Raw genomic sequence first — 13,365 nt, 5'->3', positions numbered from 1 at the left:
CCAAATATGCTAACTCCTTACTTCTTTATTTATTTTTTAAGTTAAGGCTTCATGGACCCTGGGGGTTGGCCATTAATTTTAGGCCATTGTGTGAATGCTCACTACTTAAAAATAGTCATGGAGCCAACCTTGCTTCCTTTCAGGGTTTATCAGTTGGAAGCATCTTCTTTTTCTCCTATGTGGAAGCAAAGACTTCTCTGGATTGATGATTTGATCTGTATAATGGAAAATCTAGGCAGGATATCCTTTCTCTGTTATTCCTTGGTGTGGTGGCATCAGGTTTTGTCTTAAAATGGGGGAAGGGAAAAGGAGGATCTTATTAACAAAGTGGTTTCAAGGGACTCTTAAACTGCAGGCTTGCAGAGGACCTCGTATTTACTCTCGTTGTTGAACCATTTGTTTCACGCTACTATTCTACCACGTCAGTGGTGATTTCTGCTGCTGTGCTTAAAAGCTCCCTCATGTGCGATATGAACGTCTTGTATTTGGAAGCTGTTGTGGGTACTGTACTGAAATATATCATGAGGGGATTCTCTGTTATTTTGAGCACTTGCAGACCTTAATGAAATAGTGGACTGACAGGCTAGATCCAGTCTGATAGTGCAGAAATGCGGTGCCTTAGCTTCCCTTGCCAAAAAAAAGAGTATTTCTATTGCAATTCTATGATTAAAATGCCTCTAAAACCAAGCAATGCCTAATGTTCAATAGAGGTACAATGAATGCCTGATAAAGTATGTCCATGGGGTAGCAAACATACTCAAAATTGTGTTAGAACATTGTTATGACCTTGCATTTCAGCATACCTGTAACCACTCCTCTGTGTAATACTCCTAGCCTGAGACTTTACGTGCCATTTACAAGGCAAAGGATGTTATCAGCTCTTGTGATTGTGGAAGAACCTTTTGATTCAGTCATCTTGTGTTCAGGACAAGGAGTCTGTGTAAAAATGACACTGACTTTTATCCCCCCCTCCTTCCCTTCTCCAGAAAGCACAGTGTAGCTCTTGTACAAGAGGTGAGTCCCTCTCTGAGTTGGTTCATTCTGCTCCTATCATTGTGACCTGCATGTGGTGTGACATAACTGCAAAGCAGGAACCTGAGGGCTTTGGGGAGGGATGGCAGAGGCAGGGAGTGATTGTGGGTTTGCAAAATAATCATTAGCTCGTACATGGGGTGCACCCAAAAAACATTAGAACTAATGAAAATAAATGCTTTAATTGCCCGTCTGGAGTTTGGAATCTGTAACCCTCAAGTGTTCATGCCAAGATGTTAGTACAGTTTAAAGACAACTTAAAGCACAGGAATTTTTTATTGGTAATGAAGGTGTGGGGACATTGCTTGGGCTTCTACTTGAGGAGAGGATAAAGATCCGTTCTCTTACACCACAAAGTGCACCTTGGCCACTTAGAATTAACAAAGGTCATTTTCATATTAGCAAATTGTTCTGTGACTTTCCATCACTGCATTTTTTATAGCTTTAACTGCAGTTTTTAAATGAACTGCTGGTTACATTTCTTATCAAAATGTTGTGTTATTCTAAGGGACACATACCTACTATTGATCTAAAAGCTCAGATAAAAATATTTGAAAAAAAGACATAAAGCTGTAATAAACGTCTACTGCGATTGTTTGCACTGTTGGAAAATTAAGATCATTGTTATATGATAGGCTGTGACTTAAATGCAGGCTCTCAATATATGCAAGGATTTGTACCTCTGTGCTCTTCATAGTGTTTTTCATGGCTTTTAGCCTCGTTCAACTTAGGATCTCTAGCAAATGTTGTAAGTCTATGTAGATAACATGCTTTTTAAGCGACTGTTGAAAAACCAAAGCAAGGGAAGTTTTTCAAATCGTAAGCCCACCCCTCATGTATTAAATCATTCGGAATCTTACAATTGCTGTTATTTTCAGTCCATTGTGTCTGCTTCCTGTTGGTCAAAGGTTATGAGGATAGGGTGGTGTAGAGTGAGGTGGGAAGCCAGCAGGAAAAAGAAAGCTTTGCTTATTTTGGGGTAGACACAACTACAGAAATGGCCAGGACATTGCTTACATTTTCTGAAGACTTGAAGAGGTAAACTAGAAAAAAACCTTGTTCTTGATGTTGTTTACTTTTTTGCTTTGTAACTTAGATATATGGAGAATGAATTGGAATAAGTAAACACAAGCTTCCTGAAAGTGTGTTATTGTTTTGCTTGACAAATGTGGTTTTTTAATTAAAAAAGAGGTGTAGCTTTTGTTTTGATTTACAAGTTGACTTGGTAATTCTGTTTCTGAAGCAATAGCCTAAACCTCTGTTTGTTCACTTGTATGAGGCGGGGAGAAAAAAATAAAGTTATGTGCTGCAAAGTGCAAGTAGCAACTCTCCGATGTATTGCTTTAGTACATTACGGGCACATGTGGGCATGTGTAGATGTGTTAATACAGCCCTCTAAAACACTTCGTTTATCTTAATATTTGTATTGTTATTCAAGAACCATCTGTAATTTCTTGGCTGCTAGAACACAAGTGTGAGTACTTGAGTTTTGTCAACAGAGAGGCTTGGAGTGAGCTGCTGTGAGCAGTCGTGGCTGCCCAGGGCTCAGGTTCCTCCGGCCGCGCAGCTCAGCTTAGCGCAGCCTATGGGGTAGGCAGCTGCGGCAATGCCATTCGAAGGGTTTGGGTTCAGAACAAATCTCGATTCAGGAGGTTACTCCGGATGGAGGGAGAAAAGATAAATTGGTTGTGGTGGTTAAATTCTGCAAAGCTGTTAGTAGCAATATATGACGTGGTGGTACTGGTACAGTCTAGGAAAAATAGAAAACTTTTTTACATGAGTTGATAAGAGTGAGAGGAGCGTTTTGTGAGCTACTCAATTGAACTAGAACATCATAATTGTCAAGTATGGTGGTATGTAGTTAAATTTGCTATTGGTATGTGATGTGTCTGATTTTTAAATTTATTAACCATTTTGTTACTACCAGTGAGTTACTTGAATCTAGAAGTTTGCAGTGTTGGCAAAAAACATTATTTCTGTAATAACAGAAAGTCAGTTTAATTAGCATAGGAAAAAAAGCAATTTATATATCATAACGTTTTGTAAATAATTATGACTTTGTACTTGTTTATTTTGAAATTATTTTTCCTCTGGAGTTCTTTAGGTCTGTTCTGTTAAGGAAAAAACCTCTGAGCATAGTTGCTAAATATTCGCTGTCATTTAAAATGAGGATGTACATATTGGAAATGGTACTGACTTTTACTTTACCTTAGCAGCTTTACCTTAGCATTTTCTGTTCTTAGCAGCTCTTCCTGCTGTGTCTGCACACTTGGTTCATGGACATTGCAGATTTGTGATGGAAAAGCTAATAATTTTCCTAAAATGTAAACGCTGAGCATGCCCTTCCTAATTATTCCCCTTCCCTGGACTCAGGAATTCCTTGCAATGCCTCACAGTATTTAAAAAGCACTGTGTTGGTTCCCCCTGTAATACCTTGGCAGAACAGTAGATTTTCTGTAGCTTTCCCTTTGCTATGCCTGAGTAAAGTGGCATGAGCAAGCATTGCTCCTTTCGTTGCAGTAATTGCAGCTGACTCATTTACAAAAGAGTCCTGCTTTAGTCTACAGATACTTGATTTATGAAAATGTCAGCTAGTGTACAGATTTGCTTTTTCAACAAATGGAGTGTCAACTTGTCCTGCATTTAATTTGTAGGGATTATTTAAAACAGTGTCTGGAATTTCCTTTGGAGAGTTTTCCATGTGTGTTAATGGATGTGTAGGAGCTGCTTTCATTGTGCAGACATCTAGCAGGCTAGTCAATTGGGAGGTAATTTGTAGAAATTACGGGGTATCTTTGCATTGTCCTCCTTAATTCATTGTTAAATCTCCCTTAATTCATCCTGTGTTACTGAAGTTGGAGAATCTGCTGCTTCTGTAGCTCAAATCCCTTTTCTTTTACAGGTAGTACGAAACACGGTATTTAAGCCTATGCGTTTTGTTGAAGAGATGATGTGCAGAATGCTTGGCCTCTGTTGTCATCTGTAGAAATCTGTTTTGTATGCAGCATGAGCATGCTTGAGTGATCCAAACATGAAGCAGTGAAGCATGTGTTGTATGTTGAAACTGCTGTGTCCTTTAAAGGAGCCAAACTAAGGTCAGAAGTTGCATGTTTTTACATAGTTCTAGCATCTTGCTTTTCTTGTACATAAGCCTTTCACAGGTGATGAAGATAGATATCTACACAGGCAACTAAGAGGAAAAAAGGTGAGAAAAAAGGAGAACTCTGAATCTGTACAAAAAGCACTGATCTTGTGACCTGAAAGAATGGAGATTTTTCACACCTTGTTGCAAACACCACTTCAAAATGGTTGTTCTGCAAGGAAATGAAAAAGGAATAGAGGAAAAAATATATGGTGAAACATTTCATCCCTGGCCATTAGTGGGTAAGCAGCTGTTGAAATCAATGGACTGTAGGCTTGACCTTTCAGCTTTAGATTTATTGTGGCTTCATACATCCTATTTTTAAAATTTTTTTTCTGTGCACCGCTCTCATGCAACTTGTCACAGCGTTCACCCATGAGCTCTGGGTAGTGGAACTCAAGTCAGACACAGTGCAGCTGGAGTCTTCTCTGGCTGGTCTTGTTAAGGGGGTCTTGTCAGCACTGCAGTAAATCCCTGTGATAAGTAATGTTCAGAAACTTCAAAAACAGGGCAGAACCTATCCTGAATGTTTTGCTTTCTTAGATTTAGGCTTGTGGGGGGAAGTGAAGTGACTTCTAATTAATAACTGATGAAAAGACTCAAGCAACTTAAAAAACACCCAAGAAAACAAAAAGCAAAAACCAAAACCAACAAACCTTTGATGAATACACAAAAACATTACTTTTTAAATAAATCATGTGATGAAATGGGTGGTTGTATGTACTATCTCAGAGGCTGATCTTTAGGAGGGATCTGAAGGAAGGAGATGTTGTGCCCTTGCTTATTGATTCAAGAAGCCTTTAGAAAGCTGAAGAAAGATGAGATGCGCAAGAGAAGGAAAAACAAGCCAAATCTGGTCTCAGTGGTAGAGCAAAGCAATAGGAGGTGACTTGCAAAAGGGAGAGAGTCAAGTAGGTACATTGACTTTACTGAGAAGAAAAGACCCCAAAATTAGGAAAAGAGGCTCAAAACTGCATTAAACATGTCAATAAATGGAGAACTTTAAAACAGAAGATGATGTGATCAGAATGAGAGAAGGGAATTGTCCTGGCAGTATTATTTTAAATAGGAGGAATATGGGAGAGGCTAGAGAGGGAGGTGATCAGAATATGCTTGTGGAGGAAAAGCTCAAACTGTGGAAGTGTTTAAAGAAGCAAACCAAAGATAGTGTAGATGTGTGGGTAGGGGACATTCAACAGATATACTTCTCCTTACACCATGAGAAGTGTTATGTTTTCATTGCTGACAAAGCAGTGAGAGGAGATGATGAAGCTAGTATCTGTGATAGGGAACATGTTGCTGACGAGACTGTCAGGGAGTTATGTTTTAGCCATGCAGGGTGGGTGCTGTGAAGTAGAGCAACTAGAAGTGAAAAGGTAAGTTTGCAATTGATCAGAAATGACAGAATATGTATAGGTATGAGAAGTGGATACGATGATACAGGAAGATGGAGGGGTGATCTGGTCACTGCTCCTAGCTTAGAGACTGTGAAATGAGGGCTCAGGTCCTGGCTCTGCTGCAAATCTCCTGTTTTATTGCTCTGTATAGCTCTCTGAATCGCTTCTCCTTTGGGGAGGACATGGTGATAATTCTCCGGTGGGCAGTAGTGTCGCAGGGAGAAATTTATGCTTTCTATTAGAAAACTTCTGACATACTACTGAAAATTAAGTATTTATTGAAGTAACTGAGGCTACCAGTCTTCATAAGGATCAGTTTAACATGAATTAGATGATACAGACCTGGCTGCAGAATTATACTGGGAATAGGTTTATGGCTTTAAAAAAAAATAAAAAAGGGCAAGAACCCCCATGCAAAATGGAAAGGACTATGAAAATATTCAGTTAATTTTAGATTCACAAAATGTAGCAGCAGTTAGTGCTACATTGCTTGAAATTTATTTTCCCCCTTTGTGGATGCATTAATTAGTGGTGTAATGCTGGGAGATGAGTTCACATGCTGAAACGTCAGTTATCAAAAGCAGTGCTCATGGTAAATCCATGTAGAAGTATTGTTCTGCTGTATTTGCCATGTTTTCTTTTGTTTGTTTAACAAGCTGAAGTTAGAATCAACAGCACAAGACTACAAAATAGTGACAATAGTTTGAAAACAGGAAATTTTGGCCTTGTGTGTATTCGGAACAGATGATCAGGATGATGGCCAGGAGAGTGGAAACTTCCACTGAGACTGTTTTTTCCTTATTTTGCTCAGTGAGAAAAGATGGTGCTTCCTGGAAAACAAGTCTTAAGTATTTAAAGAAAGTTGTAATGTATCCAGTATTTTCCTTGTGTCACACTTGTTTATTTTGCAGCAATCTGTTTACACTTCTTAGTTTTAATGCTACTAAAAGTAGAATGTTTGGACTATTGTCAAATTTTAGAAAAGCAGTTTCTGCTCTTAGAATTAAGATACTAAGCATAATTTTTTTTGGGCTCTGTTTAGTTGTTCTGCCATATGTTTCAAAAAAAAGGGAGGAAAAAAAAAAGCGTCATTTTTACAGAAGAGGATGGCAGTTGCCAGTAGGTGTTATGCCAATGATTTTCAGAAGTAACTAGTAATTACATATTCATCAGCCTTCAAAAAAAAGAAAAGTTTTAAAAAGATTTCCAGGAAATGCCGTCTGAAAAACACTCCTTAATTTATTTCCATGTAAAAATATGTAAGTGTTAATTTCTCAGGGAAAACATCAGCCGAAATATTGAAATTTCACTACGTTGGAGTTGGTTCTGCAAGCCTGAAGAGTAGCAGGTGGGAAAAGTAAAGTTGTCTACTTGAAGCACCATTACCAAATGTGACCTCTTCTAGCTACTTCCCGGCAGTCCTCCCAGATATATCCCTTGTGGTGTGGAGCTCATCAATGACGGTTGTCTCTGGTCTATGCCTACCACAAACAGGATTTAAAAAGAAGCACAGTGTGAAGGAGCACGTATTTTTATTCCATTTGAGTTTCTACTGGGATGCAGAGCACAGGTCTAACACATGAGTCAGTGAATTTGTGTCAGTGGGGTGTCTGGCTCTGGGTATGAACAGAACACCTGGGCACTAGAAATGCGGAGGCAGAAAGGAGAAGGAATACTCAACTTCTGTTAGTGTTCCTTCTTCCTGTTGTTTGACAAAGAGATATAGAGCAATTACAGAGTCGTTTAACATTTGTGCTGAGGAGAAAAAAAAAAAGGAAATGGAAAGGGAGAGGGAGAGGGATGGATGAAATAGATGAGAGAAAAATGTATAAAGAAAACTTGATCTCAGCAGACACGTGAAAAGGCTGCAAGAGTAGGTTCAGGACTTCAAAATTCTCTCCTGCACATTTGTTTAAGTGACCTTGGGCTGTTTTTTGCTGTTTTGTTTTTTCTTTTTCCTCCTACTTCTCTCACATTCTGCATGTCTTCTATGTACTTTGTAAGTTGTTTTGGAGCACAGAAATGTTTTGTCATGTGCTTGTGAAACCCCAAGTGTTCTTTTGGATCCTTCCCTGTGCCCCTGGGTAAGTCACTTCTTTCTTCCAACTCTTAGTTGACTTCTCTGGGAAAGGAGGATGCCAAATACTGCCCTTTTAGAGTACTCTTTGCGGAGTACAGAGAGGAAAACCGAAGCACAAATGTCTGCACATTTGAGAGATGAGAAGGAAAGTTGAAGATTCATACTTTTATTTCTGGGTGTACTGGTCATAGATGGGAGAAAGATGTGTTAGTGCTATTACTGGAGCAGGATTTGATACTGGGGGAAAGTTGTGTTAGTGGTATTACTGGAGCAGGATGTGATACCCTCTTTGGCTTAGCCAGTGCTCAGCAATTTTGGAGGTTTTTTTGACTGGAGACTATCCAAGAGAAGAAAGGTGGTAATTGTGCTAGAAGAGGAAAACCAGCTTTAAATAATGTGAGGATTATGGGTAATAATACTTAGCAAACCAAGGAAGGACAATTGACCAGTTTGTCTCTAAGCAGAGTTACTTGACCACATGAGAGCAAATGCTGTAATAAATTGGCCAGAAAAAGTTGTCTTTGATTTAACATTTCTACGCTTTTATTTAAACATTTCATGTAATTATTTTGGCCTCTTGAACAACAGCTTGAAAAGTTCAAAATGGAAAGTTAAATCCTTTTTAAAATATAAATGTAAATTATCTACTCTATCCTGTCCCTTCCTCCTTCCTTTCCCTCTCCATTTACACATACATCCCCTGTTTCCTACGTCTTTGAACTACAGCCAGCAGCTGAATGAGGTACAATTTCAAATATATATGATGGGGGAGAGGAGGAATCCATAAATGTAAGGATTAAGGGAGGTATAGCCTAAGTGTGGTTGACAACTTTTTCAAAAGATACACATTTTGTAAGGAGATTATATTGTAAATCCTCTGTACTGCATAGAGGTTTAGCTACAATCTTTAAAAAAAAAACAAAACCAAAAAACCAACCGAACACACAAAAAACCCAAACAAAACCCAAACCCAACACTGCTCAATAATGCTTTCTGACGATTTCTTAGCTGATTTTTACGCTTTTGAATCAGCAGTTTGCATGTATGTGAGTGGAAAAACTAATCCTTGGAATTTCTTGGCTTTGCTTTGTAACCTACTCAAAGTGTTGTCTGAAAAGTGCAAATTCCACTGTTCCTTTGATCATTTCATGCTCTGTGGGTGAGCTGCTTGTCACATTTTAGACTCCTTCACAAACAAGCAAACAAGCTTGTTTCTATAGTTATGATGGTCTCATGATACGATGGTCTCATGATACAAGCAGGACAATGTTTGGCAAGAATGGCTATGTCCTGTGTTAGGCCAGCTGATACGCTTTGCAGCTCAAAGCAGAAAACAAGCTGAGAGGCACACAAGGCCTTTCTTAATCTGAAATAAAAGCAGCAAACCTCATTATTGGCTTTGTAATAAATTATTTTAGAAACCTTCACAGGCTTTTTGGTAAACTCTATTCTGATGACATTTGCTATGCTACACTTTTAAAAGGAACAGTTTTGCTTCTGAGTTAGGTGTGTGATCTGCATGCAGTAGTATCCAAAATAGGATTTAGTATATATATAAAATGTATAGAACCTACTAGCTATTTCTTTGACTTCTAAACTTCGGGCAGTTGACTCCTAGCACAGAAAACCAGTGTTTAATAATGGATGGCTGATAATGTGACAGATAATTAGTACCTATAATGTGACAAATAATGAGTACCTATAATGTTCCGGTGGCTTAAACCAGTTGTGTCTTTTTTTGGTGATTACAAGAAGTAGTTGTATGGTCTGTAACATGCTCTGTAAAAGAAAATGCAAAATTCTTAAACAAGAGTGCCCAAAGGCAAAAAAAATAATTTGCACAAATACATATTTGCACATGTGCGCACTCTCTTTTAGAGGTTTCTCTTCAGACAGCAATTACTGCAGAAGCTCTTTTCCTTACATGTATAGCACAGTATTCTGTACTTCAGGGAAGCAGTATACAGCTTTCATTACAATGACAAATACTGAAATGTTAAAAATAGATCAAGCTTTAAGAATCCCAGATATTTTCAAATAACAAAGAGTGATTTATGTGGGCTCATTTTGCACGTTGACAAAATATAGAGGCGCTTTTGTACTATGATTAGCAAGGATGCTGATGTCAGTTCACTTGTCTAGCTTTAAGCTTTATTCTGCTGCTAAATTGTGCTTTGTACTGTAATCCACAGAACCTTTGTATCTGCCTTCTTAGTGTGTAGTTTATGGAATTGCTTTTGTTTTTGAATATAATCTGTGCCAGTTTCAGTGAGTGTGACTCATTATATGACTGAAATAAACATTCACATATGCACTGTGTGAAAACTCGTCAAAAATAGTAGCAGGTGCTGTTAGACTAAATTTGATGCTTTAACTATTTCATAGTTGCTATTTTGTAGCCAAAAGGGCTAAAAGCAAAGTCCGTTTAGCTGGTTTGTTTTCTGGATTTTTAAGAGTCCTATTTACTCATTAATGCTCAATAGTGATTGCCAGGATTGCTAGGAGTTTTTCACTCCTTAACACAGGTCTAGCAATAAACTTCCAGAAGAGGCACACTTGGTTTGTACACAGTTGATTTTTTTTTTTGTTTGGGTTTTTTTTACGTGAATTGTGACACAAAATGTATCAGTAGCTCTTTTCCTTCTTCTGTGCCTAACCTCTTTCCTCCTGACTTAAGCTTCAAATATTTCATCTGAAAGACTAAAGGCTGAGGTTAAAGATAAGGTTGGTTTCTGAAGAAACAGTGTGTAGCCGTTCGGTTCCTAGCAGTTATCTGTGATCGATCTTGTCTGAAGAGAGCCTCAGATACTACAGTTTCCTGTTATCCCAGCATCTCAGTTGTCACTTGATTTGGAAACAGAAAACAAAACAAACTTTGCCAGTGTGTTTTTTTTTGGGGAGGGGTCACTGTTAAAAAGCATTTATCAGCTGTGGTACTAGCAAATGCTCACATTTGAAATGTAAATTGAAGGGGTTTCATTAGTTACATCTTCCACTTCTGTTTTACTGCTCACCCAGATAAACTTACTGCTACTGTGAAAATAGTTGCTTGAGACCTTTACTTAATTCACACAGTTTAGCATTTGAAGGCATATGCTGTATTCACTACTAGAATAAATATACCTGTTTTATAAAGTATGAAAGTTATCTTAAAATTAAATAACTTTTAGAGGCTTGGTAGTTGGAGAGTGGATCACAAGTCTTAATTAAGCTGTCTAGTATTTTTCCCTTTCTCCTGACTTCTGTATTATCATTTCATTATAGCTTCCTAAGCCTGATACCCAAAAAGGGCATGCCCACTTGACAAGGAGGGTTTTGTGAGCCTCTAGTGTAAGGCTGACAGCGCTAGTTCAGAGCTGGAAGATGGCAGTGCAGTTCTCGCTCTTTGCCCTTTACATCCTCCCTTCAGTAGCTTGTTTAAAGATAACAGCTATGTAAAGATGAAATGGAAACTCTTTTGTATCTCAACAATATAGCTCTGAATCTTTTCCTAATACATAGTAAGAAACTCTTGTTTTCAAAGCTGCATCACAATGTGTAAAGGAAATCACATGTCTCTACCTCTTCTGGGACCATCCTTGCTGATTTTGTTCCTTTACTTGGTTACCATGCACCCAGGGCTGGCTAAAGGGCAAACTTGCCCACCTGCATATGGGGGCTGGGGGAGGGTATGTTTGTTTGGATTTTTTATTATTTATTTCTTCTGGTTTGGTTTTTTTTGATTGTTTAGTTTTGGTTGGTTTTTTTTGTCCTTCCGAAAGACTTGCTTATGACCTTGTTTGACTATCCTAGAGAAGTTCTCAATGGGGTACCTTGGAGCATGGTATGAGTCTGTGGTGTAACATTCAGTGGCTTGGCTACTGCACTGATTTGCATGGGTCTCCAACTTTGCTAAACAACATAGAAACAAATGCACAAAACAGTGACAGCTTTCTCCTGTGACCAGGCTCTACTTTCAGATTTTTAGCTGTGGATGCAGTGTACCTCTTCTCTTGGACAATGGCAGTTTGTCTCGTTTCTTCTGCTGTGCCCATTATCCTGGCATTTGTGCACAGAAGGAAGCTTGTAGCATAGGATGCTGTATTGCTGGGAAAGCGGAGGAACCAAGATGCTATTGGTAATGCCAAGACACTTGTGTGCAAACCTTGGTCTCTTGGTTTGAGTTAGCATCTTTGGAGAGAATTATGCCAGGTGGTGGAGGCCCATAGGAAAGAAAGGCACCTGAGGAGTAGTTGGAAGATGAGGCACTTTAGTTGTGCTTTTCTCTCTGATCAGCTTCTTTCCATTTGCAGTGGCAGGAAGGTTGGTATAACAGGCATAGCTTCCAACTGTAAAATGTATTTCTTCTGTGGATGTACCTTTCACAGAGATTCTTTTTCTGTGGTAAATCCAGAACATTTGTTCTTTCTCCCCATCCCCATCACTAGCGCTCTACTATTTTCCAAAATAATAATGTAGCTCTTTTTCTGTAAGAAGTACTATTGTAGAGGTATTAAGAGGCTCTGAGTGCAGAGTTCCCCCTAACATCGAGGCCAAGCATACAGCGTAAGCATTGTTTTTTAAATGCAGGTTGCTATTGTTGAGTATCAGTAAAAAATTCAGAGTTAAAGTGCCCAAAGCAGCAGATACTGAAAACAAGACAATATGGAGCACTTAAAGCTATATTTTATTTTGTCATCCCCATGCCTACATCAGCTTCCTTCAGAAGTTTATTTTTTGGTTGTTGTTTTTTTCCCCTCCCCTGTCCACTACTTTTTTTAAACTGTATTTCTTTTCTCATTTTGTAAATGTCTTAAATACATATCCTCTTCTTAAAAACAAAGCTCAAATATAGAAGAAATAAATTTTAAAATACAAATTCAGTAACCCTCTAGTTCAGTTCTGTAGCAATATGTAAATAGATTGTGTTAAATGTAGGTAACTGGTGTGTAATCTCTGAGAGCTATAATTGAACCACTTATTATTACTCGGTTCAACCCAGGCTGAAACCTTACACAAAAGGTAGCAGTCTTAAAGTATGGTTTTCTGCTTCTAATTTTTCTGTTTTGTTTTTTTTTCTCTCTGTGATTTTCAGGCATGGAAGAGGAGATGGTTTGTGCTTCGCAGCGGCCGTTTAACAGGGGATCCAGATGTATTGGAATACTACAAAAATGACCATGCCAAGAAGCCCATCCGTATTATTGACTTAAATTTGTGTCAGCAAGTGGATGCTGGATTAACATTCAACAAAAAAGAGTTTGAAAACAGTTATATTTTTGATATCAACACTATAGACAGAGTTTTCTATTTGGTAGCAGACAGCGAGGAGGAGATGAATAAGTGGGTTCGATGTATCTGTGATATTTGTGGGTTCAACCCTACAGATGAGGGTAAGTTCTGTTGGTTTTTCAGAGAAAGTGCAATGCCTACACGCAAAGAATGTTTGAAAGATCAGATGACTATCTTTAGCTGGCATAAGTTTTAAAACTTGTATGCATTTGCTGTTGAACTTCCCTGTTACTCTAAAAAAAAAAAAGGTAAGCAGGACAGAGAGGTATATTAAGAATTTGTTACAGATTAGGTAAGCCATATAACTTGGATAATGCTCAAGTGCATGATGTTAGGTCTTGAGAGTGTTGGAAAAATCTGTAAGTAAAATCATGCAAAATAGAAGATCATCATAATCATCAAAGGAATCCCATTTGGTATAGAAACATATGGTTATGCAAGCAGGA

General features: G+C 38.3%; 1 protein-coding gene across 1 annotated transcript in view; it reads left to right on the top strand.

Moving 5' to 3' along the window:
- The first annotated feature begins 12,962 nt into the window (after nt 1–12,962).
- The window catches only part of GAB1 (GRB2-associated binding protein 1), a 41,101-nt gene continuing 40,698 nt past the window's right edge, over nt 12,963–13,365 (top strand). Inside the window, exon 1 of the mRNA XM_010185167.1 lies at nt 12,963–13,020. Within this exon, the coding sequence (XP_010183469.1) occupies nt 12,963–13,020 (58 nt within the window). The remainder of the gene's footprint in view (nt 13,021–13,365) is intronic.

This window comes from Mesitornis unicolor, unplaced genomic scaffold, assembly GCF_000695765.1.
Source record: "Mesitornis unicolor isolate BGI_N332 unplaced genomic scaffold, ASM69576v1 scaffold7350, whole genome shotgun sequence".
NCBI lineage: Eukaryota > Metazoa > Chordata > Aves > Mesitornithiformes > Mesitornithidae > Mesitornis > Mesitornis unicolor.
The sequence above is the reverse complement of the archived record's forward strand: the minus strand, read 5'-3'. Positions and strand labels throughout refer to the sequence as shown.